The 20,131-nt window shown below is 38.4% G+C and overlaps 1 protein-coding gene across 1 annotated transcript in view; it reads right to left on the bottom strand.

The window, feature by feature from the left end:
* The window catches only part of CCDC169 (coiled-coil domain containing 169), a 50,370-nt gene extending 38,373 nt beyond the window's left edge, over nucleotides 1-11,997 (bottom strand). Inside the window, exons 1-2 of the mRNA XM_035003547.1 lie at nucleotides 11,690-11,997; nucleotides 10,161-10,240 (exon numbers count right to left, since the gene is read on the bottom strand). Of these exons, the coding sequence (XP_034859438.1) occupies nucleotides 10,161-10,240; nucleotides 11,690-11,772 (163 nt within the window). The 5' untranslated portion in view covers nucleotides 11,773-11,997. The remainder of the gene's footprint in view (nucleotides 1-10,160; nucleotides 10,241-11,689) is intronic.
* Between the last annotated feature and the right edge of the window lie 8,134 nt (nucleotides 11,998-20,131).

Here is a 20,131-nt window from a genome sequence, read left to right as displayed (position 1 = left end):
TCTTCTTCTTTTTTTTTTCTTAACATATATTGCATTATTTGTTTCAGAGGTACAGATCTGAGATTCAACAGTCTTGCACAATTCACAGCGCTTACCAGAGCACATACCCTCCCCAGTGTCTATCACCCAGTCACCCCATCCCTCCCACCCCACCCCCCACTCCAGCAACCCTCAGTTTGTTTCCTGAGATTAAGAATTCCTCATATCAGTGAGGTCATATGATACATGTCTTTCTCTGTTTGACTTATTTCGCTCAGCATAATACCCTCCAGTTCCATCCACGTCATTGCAAATGGCAAGATCTCATTCCTTTTGATGGCTGCATAATATTCCATTGTATATATATACCACCTCTTCTTTATCCATTCATCTGTCGATGGACAACTTGCCTCTTTCCACAGTTTGGCTATTGTGGACATTGCTGCTATAAACATCGGGGTGCACATACCCTTTCGGATCCCTACTTTGTATCTTTGGGGTAAATATCCAGTAGTACAATTGCTGGATCATATGGTAGCTCTATTTTCAACTTTTTGAGGAACCTCCATACTGTTTTCCAGAGTGGCTGCACCAGCTTGCATTCCCACCAACAGTGTAGGAGGGTTCCCCTTTCTCCGCATCCCCGCCAACATCTGTCATTTCCTGAGTTGTTAATTTTAGCCATTCTGACTGGTGTGAGGTGGTATCTCATTGAGGTTTTGATTTGGATTTCCCTGATGCCGAGTGATATTGAGCTCTTTTTCATGTGTCAGTTGGCCATCTGGATGTCTTCTTTGGAAAAATGTCTGTTCATGTCTTCTGACCATTTCTTGATTGGATTCTTTGTTCTTTGGGTGTTGAGTTTGATAAGTTCTTTATAAATTTTGGATACCAGCCCTTTATCTGATATGTCATTTGCAAATATCTTCTCCCATTCTGTCCGTTGTTTTTTGGTTTTGTTGACTGTTTCCTTTGCTTTGCAAAAGCTTTTTATCTTGATGAAGTCCCAATAGTTCATTTTTGCCCTTGCTTCCCTTGCCTTTGGCGATGTTTCTAGGAAGAAGTTGCTTCGGCTGAGGTCGAAGAGGTTGCTGCCTGTGTTCTCCTTCAGGATTTTGATGGACTCCTGTCTCACACTGAGGTCTTTCAACCATATGGAGTCTATTTTTGTGTGTGGTGTAAGGAAATGGTCCAGTTTCATTCTTCAGCATGTGGCAGCCCAATTTTCCCAACACCATTTGTTGAAGAGACTGTCTTTGTTCCATTGGACATTCTTTCCTGCTTTGTTGCAGATTAGTCGACCACAGAGTTGAGGGTCCATTTCTGGGCTCTCTATTCTGTTCCATTGATCTATGTGTCTGTTTTTGTGCCAGTACCATACTGTCTTGATGATGACAGCTTTGTAATAGAGCTGGAAGTCCGGAATTGTGATGCCGCCAGCTTTGCTTTTCTTTTTCAACATTCCTCTGGCTATTCGGGATCTTTTCTGGTTCCATACAAATTTTAGGATTATTTGTTCCATTTCTTTGAAAAAAGTGGATGGTATTTTGATGGGGAAGGTATTTCCTTTTTCTAAAAAAGGACCACACTGATTATTTCTTTCTCTACCACATCTTGTTCTGTGATAACCCAAAATACCCAAAATATTAAGGTTTATCATTTTTGCATAATTCTTTATCCATCTTTAAAATATAATAATGTTTAAATTATATTTTCAATTGGGAATAAGAGTGGCAGTTAAAAGTAGCAAGTTTTTTGAATAGGCTTGTTACTAAGGGAAGGTAAGAGACATCTGAAACACCCAAATAAGAGATGTGGTGCTATCTTTGAGACAGCCACAATATACTTGACACCAAAAAAGATGATCCCTGACCTCTAGCACAATAGCAGCCAACCTATAAAGGCCAACAATAAACTTACAATAAACCATATTTAAAATAGAGATTATGAGGATAAAAGTCTAACAGAAACGTTTGTGTCTCTTGGTGGAAAAAATACCCTGAGCAATACTTCCATGAACCATTGCTCTTTCAGTAATTCTAAAAACAAACAAGAACCAAGCACCAATTTTTTAAAAAGATTTATTTATTTTGAGAGAGAGAGTGCATGCACAATTGGGGGTTCGGTGAGGGGAGGAGCAGAGGGAGAGAGAATCTCAGAGCAGACTCCCCACTGAGCACGGAGTCCCATGTCAGCTGGATCTCTCAACCCTAAGGTAATGACCTGAGCCAAAATCAAGAGTATGAAGCTTAACTGACTGAGCCACCCATACACCTGAAATAAGCACCAATTTTTAAAGAAAAATCAAATTACTTTGCATTATCAAAGAGGGATCTTGGCTAGGATCAGTGCAACAAAAAGCAAAATCAAACCAAAATTTGAAACACTGTAGAAATTTGATTCATGGCCAATTTTATGAATTGACCTTGGAAGAGGAAGTTCATAAAGTAACAGAAAATTAAATTATGGGGTGCGTGGGTGGCTCAGTCGGTTAAGGATCTGCCTTCAGCTCAGGTCATGATCCCAGGGTCCTGGGATGAAGCCCCGTGTTGTCCGGCTCCCCGCTCAACACAGGAGTCTGCTTCTCCCCTCTCCCGCTACCCCTCCCCCCACACTCGTGTGCTTGCTCTCTAATAATTAAATAAAATCTTTAAAAAAATTAAATTAGGTAGAGCCCTATCTTTTAGATATGGATTTTTTCTTTCTTTCTTTTCTTTTTTTTTGGTCTAAGAGAGATAGCAGTGTTAACAAAAACAAAGCCCCACTAAGCAACAATGCCAAATAATACATTTTTAAGTGTTAAAAAGAACACAGTTGAATTGGTTGAAACTTGACTCTACATAGACTTTAATAATTCAGTCATGTTTAATTGTGCTGGTCACTGTATTTATAATGATAAAAGTGATGAAGTTACATTAATTTGCATAGACTTTGTAAAATAAGAAAATGTTAACAAGGAAAGGAAAAAGCCTAATATGTGGCACTGTACTGGGCACTAGGGATACAAAAATTAAGATAGACACAGTCCCTGCAGTCAATCAGCAGTAAGACATGTGGTGGTGGGGGGAGACATATGGCCAGAACATTTGAAAAAACTTGGTTAAGTAGATGCTATGGAACACACAAAAGGACATCCAATCTGGAAGGTGGCAGAAGACACTGAGAGATAGGGAGGTCAAGATTGAAGAGGCTCAGGAAATGCTCTCGGGGGAAATGACATTTGTTCCAAGCCAGAGGAGGTGAGAAAGGATATTGAAGCAGCAAGAACAGCATGAACACAAATACCAACATGTGAACAAAGGGGAGGATACAATGGTGCAGAGTATCTCCTGTGGTAAAGATGCCCCCAACCAAATTTTCAGATTTCATGAGGAAAAATATCCCCAAAGTAGGACTGAGTTTGAGTCACATCTCTACCACTTACTAGCTTATTTATGTGATCTTGAGGAAGTTACCTTTCCTGTGCCTCAATTTCTCATCTCTAAAATAAGGAAAATTGAAGTTTCTATATTATAGGATATTGGGAGGATTCATTAAAATATGTAAAATTGCAGGGCACACAGAAAATGCTATAAAATTATTGCAAAATTGTTCTTAAAAGGGTAGCACTATATTGTTAGAAGTAATGTATAAAGTTACAATTTCACTTAAAAAAATCTTTACTTCTTCAATAGCAACAAACTGTACGTGTTTCAATTCAATTCAAGTTTCTTTGAAGAAAGAACAAATTAGATATTTTCCATCCTCATAAATTGTCTCTGTTCTACTCATATGTATCTACTGGGAACTTTGTTTTTTCTAATGGAATTGCAGAGGATATAGATGTAGTGAAAATATGGACCTTTTGTCCATCATGTTGGCTACTAATATATTTCCCATATTGCTGTTTGACTTCTCATAGTGTTTTTTTTTTTTTTTTAGTTAAAGGGAAGGTATTTGTCAAACCTAAACATATTTACCTCAGTGATTTATTATTCTTAAACTAAAAAAGGCCTTTTTTTACCTATAAAAAGATATATATTCATCAATATTTTCTTGTAATTAAAAAAAATGTTAAACCCTATAATGCATCTGGAAGGTTTTAGAATTAAGTATAGAGTGAAGATCTAAAGGGATTTTTTTTCTAAATGTTATACCAATTTTCCAAACAGAACTTACTGAATAATTCATCCATTTTCCTTTAGCTCCTTTAAAAGTCTATGTGATGACACAAATTCCATAAAACATTATTGGTAATTGGCTCTTTGGTTCCAATTCTCTGCCCAGAAGTCTCTTCTCAAACTTGGGCAGGCAGGCCAAAGTTCTTATTTCTTGGTGGTGGGAAAAGGTCCAGATAGTAATTAGAAAGTTGTTGGTGGACTGACCCCCCAAAATTCCTGTGTTGAAGCCCTAACTCCCATGTGACTTTATTTGGACATAGGGCCTATGAGGAAGTGCTAAATGTTAGAGGAGGTCAAAATGGGTGGGGCCCTAACCTGATAGGGCTGGCACCCTTATAAGAGGAAGAGATACCAGAATTTGCTATCTCTGCCATGAAAGAAAACAATGAGAAGGTGGCCATCTGCAAGGTAGGAAGTGGGCCCTCACTAGGATCTAAGTTGGCCAGGACCTTGAATTTCCCAGCCTCTAGAACTCTGAGAAAATAAATTTCTATTGTTTAAGTCACCCAGTTTATGGTATATTGTTACAGCAGCCAGAGCAGACTAAAATAAGGATCATTTGGTACTTTCCTATTTCAATGTATGGTTCAGGTTTTGTTTGTAATAATCTATTTCCCACAAGTCTCATAAATGAAAATAGTTTTCTCCTGTTTTTCATAGGTAATTGGAAGATAATTGAAAAGATGGAGTTTTTAAAAATTAACAATAACCTGACCCTGAATTTCACAGCATTATAATATGGTTTTAATAAACCATAATCTGTTTCTATTCTATCTGCTATGGGCTGAGTTGTGTCCCCTCCCTTCCTCCTCCCAAATTCATATGGTGAAGTCCTAACACCTAGGACTCAGATGTGACTCTATTTAGAGACAGGACCTTTAAAAGAGGTAATTAAGGGAAAAAAATACTACTAATAAAAAATAAATAAAAGAGGTAATTAAGGTAAAATAAGATCGTATGGGTAGCCATAATCCAATATGACTGGTCTTATAAGAAGAGATTAGGATACAAACAGGTACAGAGGGAAGACCATGTGAAGACATGGGAATGATGGCCATCTACAAACCAAGGAGAGAGGACTCAGAAGAAACCAACCTTGCCAACATCTTGATCTTGGACTCAGCAAGGCATGTGCTAAGGCTGCAAACTTTCCCAATTTCATTTTATTCCAGGGTTTCTTTCTAGTGTAAAATCTCTTATGTTGAAAAAGGTGAGAATTCTGGTTAAACTGTTATTACTGCCTTATAGTCATAGTCTTCTGCTATCCTTCATATAGGTTCTGAATATTTCTTATCAAGGATATTGTCATATGTTTTATAGTTTGGGCTGAAACTAGGAGCACAATCATTTAAAAACCCTATTTTTGAACTGGTTTTTGCTGGTGTTTTTTTTTTTTCCTTAAATAGGCATTTATTCCATTACTACATCTAACCATTTCCTAATTCTTTATTAATATAGTTTTTCAATTGATCTCTGGAAAATTCTGGATATCAAATTATAAAAGCTAAAAATTATAATTTTATCTCTTCCTATCTAAAACCTACAATTCTTATGTCTGTTTCAAATTTTATTGCTTGACTGAAACTTTCAAAAATATTAAATTTTAATGGTGGCAGCTGGAATCTCTGGTGGTGGTGGTGTTGTTTTTTTCCCCAGGAATAGGAATGCCTCTAATGTTTCATCATTAAGTATTAGGCCAGTTTAAGATAAATAGAAGTGCTCTTCTGTTAAAAAAAAAAAAAGGAACATAAATTGAATTTTATCAAAACATTTTTTAGCATTTACTGAGATGAGTTAGAAAACTATTTGATCCGTTAATGTATTAGTCAATAGCCAAGGGGCTTGTGGATAGAAACCAGCCTATAAATGAAGACTCAAAAGAGCTCAAAGGAGAGGTCCCGGATGGAGATGTAAATTTTTGTGTTGTCAGTATACAACTGGGATTTAGTAGCCTATGATCAGAGGAGATCACCTAAGTAGTGGGTGCATGAGTTCAAGAGAGAATTCATGCCTGTGCTGGGCAAATCCAGCCCATTTCTAACCCTAGATGAGCAAATGTCCCAGAGCCTCAGTAAATCAAGTTTCTCTTCTCTAGATGAAAAAATACTGAGAAGTAAACAAGCATAAGAAGTAGAACAAGTAGAGGCTAAGAGTGTGAGCTTTGATGCCAGAATGCCTAGATTCAAATGCAGGTCACTCACCACTTCTGTAGCCTTGAGAGAGATATTTAAGTCTCAGCCTTTCATCTATAAAATGGGGTAATAATATCTTTCTCAAAGTTTCAGTTTTTAAAATACACTTAAAGCTCTACACAATTTCTGATTCTTCTCATTTTTTTAAAAAGTGACCTGAACATCCTCTCCTGTTCTTTATCTTGTCACTGAGCTTTAAGATGAACTTCAAATTTAACCAAAACATAAACCACTTTTGTGCTCACTTCAGCAGCACATACACTAAAATATAAACCACTTTTTCTGCATATAGTTTCCTATGAACCCTAAAGGGCTTCAAGAGGCCACTAGGGGAATGTGAAGTCCTTTGAAGTTGTATTTGCCATTTAGCCTAAAAATTAACACAGTTACAAGCCAGATAGACTAAACAAATCTCTGTCACTCTCTGACAAATAAATAGTCTCTCTGTCGAATAAATAAATAAAATCTTTACAAATCTTTAAAAAAAAAAGAGTAGAAATAGAAACCACTCTTGAAGAGTTCTGCTGTACATAGAGCAGTGAAAGATGACAGTAAAAGAGGAAATGTGGGGCCAAAGGGGCTTTGTCATTTGTTTTTTCAACAAAATAAATTCAGCCCATTTGTATGCCGTTGGGAATGATCCAGTGGAGAAGGGAAACAGTGCAAAAGAGAGGACAAATGCTGGAGTGATGTCCTTGGTAGATAGAGTAGTTAGGATCTATCATATAAGTGGAGGAGTCACCTTAGATAAGAACATGCAGAAGAACAGGAGGGAAGGGAGAGGATGTGCAAAGATGCAGGCAGGTGGGTAGCTTTCTTGGTAGAAACGTGGAAATCTGATAGCTTCCCTTTTCTCTTTGAAAGTAAGCTCATTAGCTGTTAATGAGATGGGGAGAAGGGTGATGGAGATTTGAGGACAGTGGTAAGTATGAAAGAATCATCTAAACAAATGTACCCAGAGTTGCCACTTGTGCACATATTTCTTTTATAATATGAAAAAGTAATAAATTGGGCGCCGGGGTGGCTCAGTCGGTTAAGCGTCTACCTTCAGCTCAGGTCATGATCCCAGGGCCCTGGGGTCGAGTCCCACATCGGGCTCCCTGCTCAGCAGGAAGTCTGCTTCTCCCTCTCCCTCTGCCTGCCGCTCCCCCTGCTTGTGCTCTCTCTCTCAAATAAATAAATAAAATCTTAAAAAGTAATAAATTTATTTTAAAATACCTTTAATATTGCCCTATTGGCTTCAGGATCAATACAAACTAATTAGCATCATATCAAAGACTATTCTTCATTTGTCTTCTTCATAAACCTTAATCTCATCTCCTGTCATATTCTCAGGACAATCTATATTCCATCTTTATCAATTACATAAGAGTTCTCCTCAAATGGCATTATGTTTAATGCTCCCTGTGACAGACTGTATTTTCCAAAGATGACTGAAATAATATATTCCATCCCCTATATTCTTCTGTACTGTGAACTTGATAAGTAGAGTTTCCTTCTGCATCCCCTTGAAACTGTGACTGTTTTGACCAATAGAATATAGTGGAATTGACATTGTACCAGTTCTGGGAGTATTTTGGAATGCTTGCTGTTGGGATACATCTTCTTGGAACCCAGGCACCATGCTGTGAGAAGCAAAAGCTACAAGAGCCGTGAGTAGGTATTTCTGATAGGCAGTGCCCCGCTGGGCTCCCAGCCAACAGCCAGTATCAGACGCTGGCCATGTGAGTGAGTCATCTGGGAATGTCCAGCCCAGATGAACCTTCAGATAACTGAGCTCCAGACACCTGACTGTAATCACATGAGACCCCAGTTACTAACTTCCCAGGTGAACCGTCAATCCACAAAATTGTGAGATAATTTGCTAATTCAAGCCCCTAAGTTATTAGGTGGTTTGCTATGCAGCAATAAATAACCAGAACTGTTCAATGCTGATGTGGTAGATAGCAGTTGTCATAGCAATAGTGGTACTGGTGGATAGATGATCTAGGAAGAAATGATATGCTATATAATCTTAGCAAGTTATTTAAATTCCTAAATTCCATTTTTCCATAAATGGGGATAATTATAAGCACCTCACCTGACATAGTTCCTGGCTTTAGTTAAAGAAGAGGTATATGTTTCTCACCCCTTCACCTTAGGGTTTAGCTTTGGCCCACGGAGGAAATAACTTTCTTGTCCATCATTTTACCTTTTCTTTTTATACGCACATACCAGCTCCTCCCCATGAGAAGATTTAGTGATAATACGATTTGTTGGGCTTACATTTTACTAATGGGCATGGTTATTGAATTGCATGCGTATCTGTGAGTGTGACCTGCATATCTGTGCATGTGACCTGTTTTGTAACTGGATAGATGAGAAAATTCCAGCTAGCCTTGCCAGTTCAACTACTTGGTAAGTGCATTCACAATCTCCCCCAACAAAGCCAGTTATATATATCCCAGATATAGACTGGAGACATAGGAAGCTACTTCAGCCTTAGGACAAAGTAGTATTCTCCAATCAAGCTTTAAAGGAGCCTTGGGTACTTTAGAAAAGTAGCATTTTATTTATCATATGGTTACTAATTCTGTTTGTTCATGGCTTCCCCAATAGAAGAAAAGAAAAGTATAAATGGGTTTAAGAACCAAAGTCCAGGGATACCTGGGTGGCTCAGTTGGTTAAGCCTCTGCCTTTAGTTCAGGTCATGATCCCGGGGCCCTGGGATGGAGCCTCACATCCAACTCCCTGCTCAGTGGGTAGCCTGCTTCTCCCTCTCCTCCCCACTCGTGCTCTCTTTGCTATCTCTTTCTCTCTCAAATAAATAAAATCTTAAAAAAAAAAAAGAACAAAGTCTACCCCCTTAACCCTAAGAAACTCCTATTGTTCTTTAGCATTCAGTTCAAGCACTGCCTCCTCTGGAAAGGCCATCTTTATGTCTTCATCCAAGTTATATTAGGTTCCCTTAACAGAGTTTCCATTTCTCCTTACATCTCTTCTAATATTTACATTTTTGTTTGATACTTTGTCCCAAAAGTCAGTGAACCTCTTCAGAGCAGGGAAAAGTCTTCCATTCAAAGTGTTGACATATGACAGGGTCTCAATATTTGTGGAATGAATTAATATCTTCTATACATTACAAATTTTAAGGATATATGGGTATGTGGGCCTACGGGTGTGTGTGTGTGTGTGTGTGTGTGCATGTGCACAACACTCACTGCGCACCATCTGTCCCCACCCCGCCCTGCCATTCTTCCAACACAAATAGCCAAAACCTAGATAAAGATTTTAAAGTTATAGCCAAATCCAGAAGTTAAGATATAAGGGGTATTACTTGAGTTAAATGGAAAACTTGTGGCATTTTATTATTTACCAAAAACAATAATGTATTGATGTCATGTAATAAAGGTTTTGCTGATTGATGAACATTTTGGACTTGTAAGCAGATAATTATGCAGTAACATATTTGACACTGAAATATTAGTTTTAACAGCCTCTTTAATAAATTATTATTAATGCTGCCAAAAAACAGTACTGAGGGCGCCTGGGTGGCTCAGTTGGTTAAGCGACTGCCTTCGGCTCAGGTCATGATCCTGGAGTCCCGGGATCGAGTCCCGCATCGGGCTCCCTGCTCAGCAGGGAGTCTGCTTCTCCCTCTGACCCTCCCCTCTCTCATGTGCTCTCTCTCATTCTCTCTCTCAAATAAATAAATCTTTAAAAAAAAAAAAAACAGTACTGAGACCTTGGTACTATTATTTCCTATGTATAATTTAATGCACTATAGGTATCTTGGCAAAATAAACAATAATTATACAAGAGTCACATATAAAAATATTTACTTATATACCTTCATCATCAGAATTGAGTTTGGCTTCCAATTCCGCTATCTTGCGTCTTATTTCAAGCATTGATAGTTGCACTATATCCCTATTATTAAAAATATCTTGTTAATTATGATCCAATTATAATATGAAAATAATAATACATAATAACACACCACTACTTTAGGAACAATTTATTATGAAACATCACTTAATTGAAGGCATGGTTGAGAATCAGAAATCAGGCAAATGGAGGCTTCTGATTACCAAGGTCCATTATATGCACCAAAGCTCCCGGTGACCATTAGAAACCCTTTACTCTTACTTAAATATGATCCCAAGAAGTTGTTACCTGGTTTCTCAAAGCCCAGCAAATTAACTGGGATGAGAGAAAGGAATAGCTAGGGCAACAGGTAACTGAAAACCTGAAACAAAGAGGAAAAAAGAAACACTAATTAAAAAAAAATACACAGATTATCTATTTAGGACATCAGTAAATTAGCACATTATCAAAATATGTCAGAATCATTTATGTAATATGTATCTTTGATTGCCTACTATGTCAAAGCTTCGTGCTAAATGCTGAAAATACTACAGTGAATAAATGAACTGAACAATGACAATAGCAGCGGCTAACTTCCATCGAGTGCTTATTATAAGCCGATGTTAAGTGCTTTACGTACTTTTCACTCAATCCTGGCGACAACCACACGAGGTATAATGATTTGTACACCAATCTTGGAGTTGAGAAAACGTAAACTTAGTGGTTCATTAACTTGCCCAAGATCATGTAGTTGCTGAGTGATAAGAGCTGTGATTTGAATTTATGCAGGATTCCTCTAAAGTGCTTGCTTTTATACTCTGACTCAGGCAAGACAACCGCTTCTCAGAATGCTTACAGTTTAATATCAGACCAAGAAATAGCCAAGCAATTACAAAAGTGTTGTTAGAGCTACTATAGAGGCAAGCACAGGAAGCTTTAGGGACACAGAGGTGAGTCTAACTCTCATGGGGCCCGCTGGTGGGACTGGGGGTATTAAAAAAAATACTTAAAATGTTTTAAAGATTTAATACAAAGTATGATATTGAGTATTTGTAAAAGTATATAGGAGGGGCATTATTTTTACAAAATGTCACCATTTCTTAATTTCTTCTAAAGCGACGAAAGACGAGCATAACTAAACAAAACCTTTGTTTCCCTGAAACAGAAAAGCTCAATTTAGTGGAACATGAAAATCAAACACATATTTTAGCATTACCGCATACGCACACAATACACTCCCTTTGATTTGATCCTAAAGACAGAAAAATCCTACCTCAAAATCTGCCTATTTTTAATACCAAACGCTTAATCAAAGAGGCAAATGAATCTTTCCTATAAAATAGTTTTTAGATGTCGCCAGGTCTGCCCGGGTATTCATCAGACTGCTGGCGTCACATCGACCTCAGTGGCTTCAGCTCTCAACAGCAGGGCACACACCGGTGCATCTCCTCAGGCGGCTGGTACCTGAACCCGCCACCCGCGCCGCAGTCCGCGCGCCGCCCTCCGACTCACTTCAAATGGATTTCCTCCAGTGACTCCATTGTCAGGCGGTCGGTGCTCACACCGCCGAACTTGTCGCCTCTTCCTTCCTCCATACTGTCGGATCAGAAACGCCTCGCGCCCTTCCCCTCTCACAGCTAAGACCACAACACCTGCAGGGACACCCAGAAGCTGGGAAGGCGAGCACTGTCAGGAGCTGTCGTCACGACGTACGGACTCACAGTGGCCCGCCCCCCGGCGCCTCGCGGTGACGTCACAGGGCATCGCCCCGCCCCTGGCTTACCGAGGCAGTGCGGGAGCAGAACACAGGCAGCGCCGCCGCCGAGTGTAGCTACGGGAAGAGGTCTTCGAGGTCCTGGAAACACGTTGTCAGAAGAGCGCCTCTCAAGGCCCCAAAGCGGAGGCTCCATTCCTTTTCCCAAACTGCTGGAAGGGGGATGTGTACCCGCTAGCCACGTGGCTGACTGTAAGGGAGTAGAGAACTGTTGGCCCTGGTGCTTTTTTTAAACACTGACCCAGGCCTGATGTTCACTTTACTCCTAGCCCTTGTTAGGAAAATGCTGAATCCAAGAATGGCTGTGCCTTTCTTTGCTTCAGTTTACTGGATACTACAGGCTCTGGTTAGGAGTGTCTGAGGAGCAGACCTTGAGAAGGCAGGGCCTGAACTCTGACTCTGAGTTTCCAGTACACATTATTCTTTGTTTTGCCAAATCTGGGGACTGTCCATGGACATAGTTCAAAGCTGCTTTCAACAGCTTGAAGTTTCACGCTTGTATTTGTAATCACAAATTTTGCATTCTGCTCCTGATATGTTTGTGCTTTAGTATTATCCCTGGCTCCCATCCATCTTTGAGTAGAAAGATGGGCTGCCTTTACCTCTGACTTCTCTGGTACATTTTCCATATCCTGAATCAGTTTGAGAAGTGTGAGCATGGGACCATGTTTTCTGACACAGATCAGCACAAGTATTCTGGTAAAGAATTTTATTCTGCTTATTGCTTCATCTTTAGTGTTGAGAAGAGTGACCCTTGGTAGTGGTCAGTAAATACATATGCCCATAGGATACTCTTTCAAAGATTTTTTTTTTTTTTTAAACATAAAAAGCATACTTGGTAAATGCTTGTTTCATTTGGTTGCTGCTTACCAACATATTTTTGGAAACTGGATAATTTATGGGAAAAATAGAAAAAACTTTTGGACCTATGGTTGCTACACTTAAGTTTGTACAAAATGGTAGAAATAATTCACTGGATACATGATGGAACTAAGGCAAGTCTGCAATTAGAAAGTGGGTTTTAAAGGAGAGAAGGGAGGTGCCTGGGTGGCTCAGTCGGTAAGCGTCTGCCTTAGGCTCAGGTCATGATCCCAGGGTCCTGGGATCAAGTCTTGCTTTGGGCTCCCTGATCGGTGGGAAGCCTGCTTCTCCCTCTCCCATTACCCCCTGCTTGTGTTCCCTCTCTCACTGTCTCCCTCTGTCAAATAAATTTAAAAAGAGAGAGAGAAGGGAGATTCCAGAAATTTAGAGACTCTCTGTATTGGGAGATGTTTTAAGCATGGGGACAGTTTGGAATTTAATTGTTTGAATTGAACATAAGTGTAGTAAGTAGCACATTTGACTGATACTATTTAGTGTCCAAAAGAACAATCCAGATTTGTAGGCAAAAAGAGAATTTGAAGCATTTTGAGAAATTAGTTCAATTAATAGCAATTTAGGGTTTAGTATATACAAAGTGATTTGTAAGAGATGCGAAATATGTTCACTGCTTTAAAAAAAAAAACCTATGGTTAATTTAAAAAGTTTAATATGAAAGAATTCCATCAATTAAGTCATGCGGTATGGCAAATCCTTTACTCCCACTTTTGTGCTCAGCCTGAGACAGGTTCTGGGGAGCAAGTTGCAGGTCTCCTCTCAACTACTCACCAGTGTCTATTCCCTGCCTTGCTGGCTTCCTTCATTCTTCCCCAGACAGAATTCTTAGTTTTTGTCTCACATAGACTGAAGGGGTGGGGGTAGGAGTGAGCTGGGGATGGTGGAAGGATGGTTATGTATTCTTTCAAATCTTTATGATTTATACCTAAACAATAGCTTTTGAAATATCAAAAGCCAAGAATTGATGTTTTTGTTTTCTGATTTCTTTGTAGAACTCCCTGCTTCTTTGGGTCAGGAGGGTCAAGAATTCTCTCTACCTCTAATGCTACTTCCAAATCACTACTCTTCCATCCTCATGTAAAAACCCACTCCTCTGATATGCATGCCTTTTTAATTTAAAAAAAAAATTTTAATTCCAGAATAGTTAACATAGTGTTATATTAGTTTCAGGGATATAGTGATTCAACAATTCTATGCATTACTCAGTGCTCATCAGGATAAGTGTACTCTTAATCCCCTTCACCTATTTCACCCATCCTCCCACCCACCTTCCCTCTGGCAACCATCAGTTTGTTCTTTATATTTAAGAAGCTGGTGGGTTTGTTTTGTTTTGGTTGGTCTTTTTTGTTCATTTGTTTTCTTAAATTCCACATATGAGTAAAATCATATGGTATTTGTTCTTTCTCTGACTTACTTCACTTAGCATCATATTCTCTACATCCATCCATGCAGTTGCAAATGGCAAGGTTTCATTCCTTTTTCTAACTTTCCATTATATATATTATATATGTATATTATATAATGTTTTCTTTATCCACTCATCTATTGATGGACACTTGGGCTGCTTCCATAATTTGGTTATTGTAAATAATGCTGTAGTAAACATAGGGATACACATATCTTTTTGAATTAGTTTTTGTATTCTTTGGGTAAATAGTAGTAGTAGAATTACTGGATTATATGGCAGTTCTATTTATTTTTAGGAACCTCCATGCTTTTTTCCACAGTGACCATACCAGTTTGTATTCCCACCAGCAGGGCACAGGTGTTCCCTTTTCTCCACATCCTTGCCGACACTTGTTTCTTGTGTTTTTGAGTTTAGCCAATCTGACAGGTGTGAAGTGGTATCTCATCTTGGCCATCTGTCTTCTTTGAAAAAAATGTCTGTTCATGTCTTCTGCCCATTTTTAATTGGATCATTTGGCTTTTTGCTGTTGTTATAGAAGTTCTTTATATATTTTGGATACTAATCCTTTATTGGATATGATTTACAAATATCTTCTACCATTCAGTCCGTTGTCTTTTAGTTCTGTTGTTTCCTTTGCAGTGTAGAAGCTTTTTATTTTGACATAATAGAGTTTTTACGGTTTCAGGTCTCACATTTCAGTTAGATCCATTTTAGATTGAACAATTTCGAGTTTATTTTTTGTGTATAAGTGGTTCAGTTACATTCTTTTGTATTGTAGCTGTCCAATTTTCCCAGCACAATTTGTTGAAGAGACTGTTCTTTTCCCCATTGCATATACTTGCTTCGTTTGTCAAATATTGCCCGTGTAATCATGAGTTTATTTCTGGGCTCTCAATTCTATGCCACTGAGTTATGTGTCTGTTTTTGTGCCAGTACCATACTATTTTGATTATTACAACTTTGTAGTATATCTTGAAATCTGAGACTGTGATACCAGTTTTCTTTTTCAAGGTTGCTTGGCTATTTAGGGTTTTTTGTGGTTCCATACAAACTTTACGATTATTTGTTCTAGTTCTGTGAAAAATGCTGTTGGTATTTTGATAGGGATTGCATCAGATCTGTAGATTTCTTTGGGTAGTATGGACATTTTAACAGTATTTGTTCTTCCAATCCATGAGCATGGAATATCTTTCCATTTGTTTGTGTCATCTTCAATTTCTTTCAATGTTACAGTTTTCAGAGTACAGATCTTTCACCTCCTTGGTTAAGTATATTCCTAGGTATTTTATTTTTGGTGCAATTATAAATGGCATGCATTCCTGATGTAACAACTCTCCTTGTTTCTACCTAGAGAGCTCACAGTCATTCCTTGTCTATGAACTTGGACATTAAAAGTGCTCTTTCCACTGAAAGTTGTGCCCATAACCGTGCCCTTCAACTTGCAACTCTCATCGCTTTAATCTCCATTCCACTTTCACGGCTATAAATACCCTGAGTCCTGTCACCAGAGTGGCTTTAGCTCAGAAAACTTCAGTTCAAAAACTGCCCTCTACCAAAACATCATTCTTTCAGCTCCCAATTCAGTTACTCCCTAAACAGCAATGTTTTATTAACTATTAAGCAATGTTTTATGTGGAGCTTCTTAAACCTGCAAAGGCTGGGAACCTATCCCCCCCCTTTTTTTTTAAATTTGGAAATATGTCTTTATATTTTTTAATGAACATATAATGTATTATTTGTTTCAGTTGTACAGGTCTGTGACTAATCGGTCTTACACAATTCACAGCGCTCACCAGAGCACATACCCTCCCCAGTGTCCATCACCCAACCACCCCATCCCTCCCCCACCCTCCACTCCAGCAACCCTCAGTTTGTTTCCTGAGATTAAGAGTCTCTTATGGTTTGTCTCCCTCCCTGGTTTTATCTTGTTTCATTTTTCCCTCCCTTCCCCTATGATCCTCTGTCTTGTTTCTCAAATTCCTCATATCAGTGAGATCATATGATACTTGTCTTTCTCTGATTGACTTATTTCACTTAGCATAATACCCTCCAGTTCTATCCACGTCATTGCAAATGGCAAGATTTCATTTTTTCATGGCTGCATAATATTCCATTGTGTGTGTATATATATATATATATATATATATACCATATCTTCTTTATCCATTTATCTGTTGATGGACATCTTGGCTCTTTCCATAGTTTGGCTATTGTGAACATTGCTGCTATAAACATTGGGGTGCATGTGCCCCTTCAGATCACTACATTTGTATCTTTGGGGTAAATACCCAGTAGTGCAACTGCTGGATCGTAGGGTAGCTCTATTTTCAACTTTTTGAGGAAACTCCATACTATTTTTCAGAGTGGCTGTGCCAGCTTGCATTCCCACCAACAATGTAGGAGGGTTCCCCTTTCTCTGCATCCTCGCCAACATCTGTCATTTCCTGACTTGTTAATTTTAGCCATTCTGACTGGTGTGAGGTGGTATCTCATTGAGGTTTTGATGGATTTCCCTGATGCTGAGTGATGTTGAGCACTTTTTCATGTGGCTATTGGCCATTTGGATGTTTTCTTTGCAGAAATGTCTGTTCATGTCTTCTGACCATTTCTTGATTGGATTATTTGTTCTTTGGGTGTTGAGTTTGATAAGTTCTTTATAGATTTTGGATACTAGCCCTTTATCTGATATGTCATTCGCAAATATCTTCTCCCATTCTATCGGCTGTCTTTTGGTTTTGTTGACTGTTTCCTTTGCTTTGCAAAAGCTTTTTATCTTGATGAAGTCCCAAGAGTTCATTTTTGCCCTTGCTTCCCTTGCCTTCGGCAATGTTTCTAGGAAGAAGTTGCTGCAGCTGAGGTCGAAGAGGTTGCTGCCTGTGTTCTCCTTCAGGATTTTGATGGATTCCTGTCTCACATTTAGGTCTTTCAACCATTTTGAGTCTATTTTTGTGTGTGGTGTAAAGAAATGGTCCAGTTTCATTCTTCAGCATGTGGCAGGCCAATTTTCCCAACACCATTTGTTGAAGAGACTGTCTTTTTTCCATTGGACATTCTTTCCTGCTCTGTCAAAGATGGTTGACCATAGAGTTGAGGGTCCATTTCTGGGCTCTCTATTCTGTTCCATTGATCTATGTGTCTGTTTTTGTGCCAGTACCATACTGTCTTGATGATGACAGCTTTGTAATAGAGCTGGAAGTCTGGAATTGTGATGCCGCCAGCTTTGCTTTTCTTTTTCAATATTCCTCTGGCTATGCGGGATCTTTTCTGGTTCCATACAAATTTTAGGATTATTTGTTCCATTTCTTTGAAAAAAGTGGATGGTATTTTGATGGGGATTGCATTGAATGTGTAGATTGCTCTAGGTAGCATTGACATCTTCACAATATTTGTTCTTCCAATCCATGAGCATGGAACGTTTTTCCATTTCTTTGTGTCTTCCTCAATTTCATTCGTAAGTATTCTATAGTTTTCTGAGTACAGATCCTTTGCCTCTTTGGTTAGATTTATTCCTAGGTATTGTATGGTTTTGGGTGCAATTGTAAATGGGATCAACTCCTTAATTTCTCTTTCTTCTGTCTTGTTGTTGGTGTATAGGAATGCCACTGATTTCTGTGCATTGATTTTATATCCTGCCACTTTACTGAATTCCTCCTGTATGAGTTCTAGCAGTTTTGAGGTGGAGTCTTTTGGGTTTTCCACATAAAGTATCATATCACCTGCAAACAGTGAGAGTTTGACTTCTTCTTTGCCAATTCAGATGCCTTTTATTTCTTTTTTGTTGTCTGATTGCTGAGGCTAGGACTTCTAGTACTATGTTGAACAGCAGTGGTGATAGTGGACATCCCTGCCACGTTCCTGACCTTAGGGGAAAAGCTCTCAGTTTTTCCCCTTGAGAATGATATTCGCTGTGGGTTTTTCATAGATGGCTTTTATGATATTGAGGTATGTGCCCTCTATCCCTACACTCTGAAAAGTTTAATGAAGAAAGGATGCTGTATTTTATCAAATACTTTTTCTGCATCTATTGAGAGGATCATATGGTTCTTGTTCTTTCTTTTTTAATGTATTGTATCACATTGATTTGCAGATGTTGAACCAACCTTGCAGCCTAGGAATAAATCCCACTTGGTCGTGGTGAATAATCCTTTTAATGTACTGTTGGATCCTATTGGCTAGTATTTTGGCGAGAATTTTTGCATCCATGTTCATCAGGGATATTGGTCTGTAGTTCTCCTTTTTGATGGGGTCTTTGGTTTTGGGATCAAGGTAATGCTGGCCTCGTAAAATGAGTTTGGAAATTTTCCTTCCATTTCTATTCTTTGAAACAGCTTCAGTAGAATAGGTATTAATTCTTCTTTAAATGTTTGGTAGAATTCTGCTGGGAAGCCATCTGGCGCTGGGCTCTTGTTTGTTGGGAGATTTTGATTATTGCTTCAATTTCCTTACTGGTTATGGGTCTGTTCAGGTTTTCTATTTCTTCCTGGTTCAGTTTTGGTAGTTTATATGTCTCTAGGAATGCATCCATTTCTTCCAAATTATCTAATTTGCTGGCATTTAGTTGCTCATTTTATGTTCTTATAATTGTTTGTATTTCTTTGGTGTTGGCTGTGATCTCTCCTCTTTCATTCATGATTTTATTTATTTGGGTCTTTTCTCTTTTCTATTTCATAAGTCTGGGCAGCGGTTTATCAATCTTATTTATTCTTTCAAAGAAGCAACTCCTATTTTCATTATCTGTTTTACTGTTCTGTTGGTTTCTATTTCATTGATTTTTGCTCTGATATTTATTATTTCTCTTTTCCTGCTGGGTTTAGGCTTTATTTGCTGTTCTTTCTCCAGCTCCTTTAGGTGTAGGGTTAGGTTCTGTATTTGAGGCCTTTGTTTCTTCAAAAAGGCTTGTATTGCTATATACTTTCCTCTTAGGACTGCCTTTGCTGCATCCCAAAGATTTTGAACAGTTGTGTTTTCATTTCCCTTTGTTTCCATGAATTTTTAAAATTCTTCTTTGATTTTCTGATTGACCCATTCATTCTTTAGTAGGATGGTTTTTACCCTCCATGTATTTTAGTTCTTTCCGACTTTCCTCTTGTGATTGCATTCTAGTTTCAAAACATTGTGGCCCAAAAATATGCAAGGAATAATCCCAATCTTTTGGTACCAGTTGAGACCTGATTTGTGACCCAGGATGTGATCTATTCTGGAAAATATTCCATGGGCACTAGAGAAGAATGTGTATTCTGTTGCTTTGGGATGGAATGTTCTGAATATATCTGTGAAGTCCATTTGGTCCAATGTGTCATTTAAAGCCTTTATTTCCCTGTTGATCTTTTGCTTAGAGGATCTGTTCATTTCAATGAGGGAGCTGTTAAAGTCCCCTATTATTGTCAATGTGTTTCTTTGATTTTGTTATTAATTGCCTTATATAAGTGGCTGCTCCCATGTTAGGGGCATAGATATTTAAAATTGTTACATCTTCTTGTTGAATAGACCCTTTAAGTATGACATAGTGTCCCTCCTCATCTCTTTATTATAGTCTTTGGTTTAAAATCTAATTTGTCTGATATAAGGATTGCCACCCCAGCTTTCTTTTGATGTCCATTAGTATGGTAAATGGCTTTGTACCCCCTCACTTTAAGCCTGGGGGTGTCTTTGGGTCTAAAATGAGTCTCTTGCACACAGCATATCGATGGGTCTTATTTTTTTATCCAATCTGATACCCTGTGTCTTTTGATTGGGGCATTAGCCCATTTACATTCAGGGTAACTATTGAAAGATATGAATTTAGTGCCATTGTATTGCCTATAAGGTTACTGTATATTGTTTCTGTTCCTTTCTGGTCTGTTACTATTAAGCTCTTTCTTTGCTTAGAGGACCCCTTTCAATATTTCTTGTAGGG

Source organism: Mirounga leonina, unplaced genomic scaffold (assembly GCF_011800145.1).
Source record: "Mirounga leonina isolate KUSES-001 unplaced genomic scaffold, KU_Mleo_1.0 Mir_127, whole genome shotgun sequence".
NCBI lineage: Eukaryota > Metazoa > Chordata > Mammalia > Carnivora > Phocidae > Mirounga > Mirounga leonina.
Note: the sequence above shows the minus strand (reverse complement) of the source record. Positions and strands in the feature narration are given on the sequence as shown.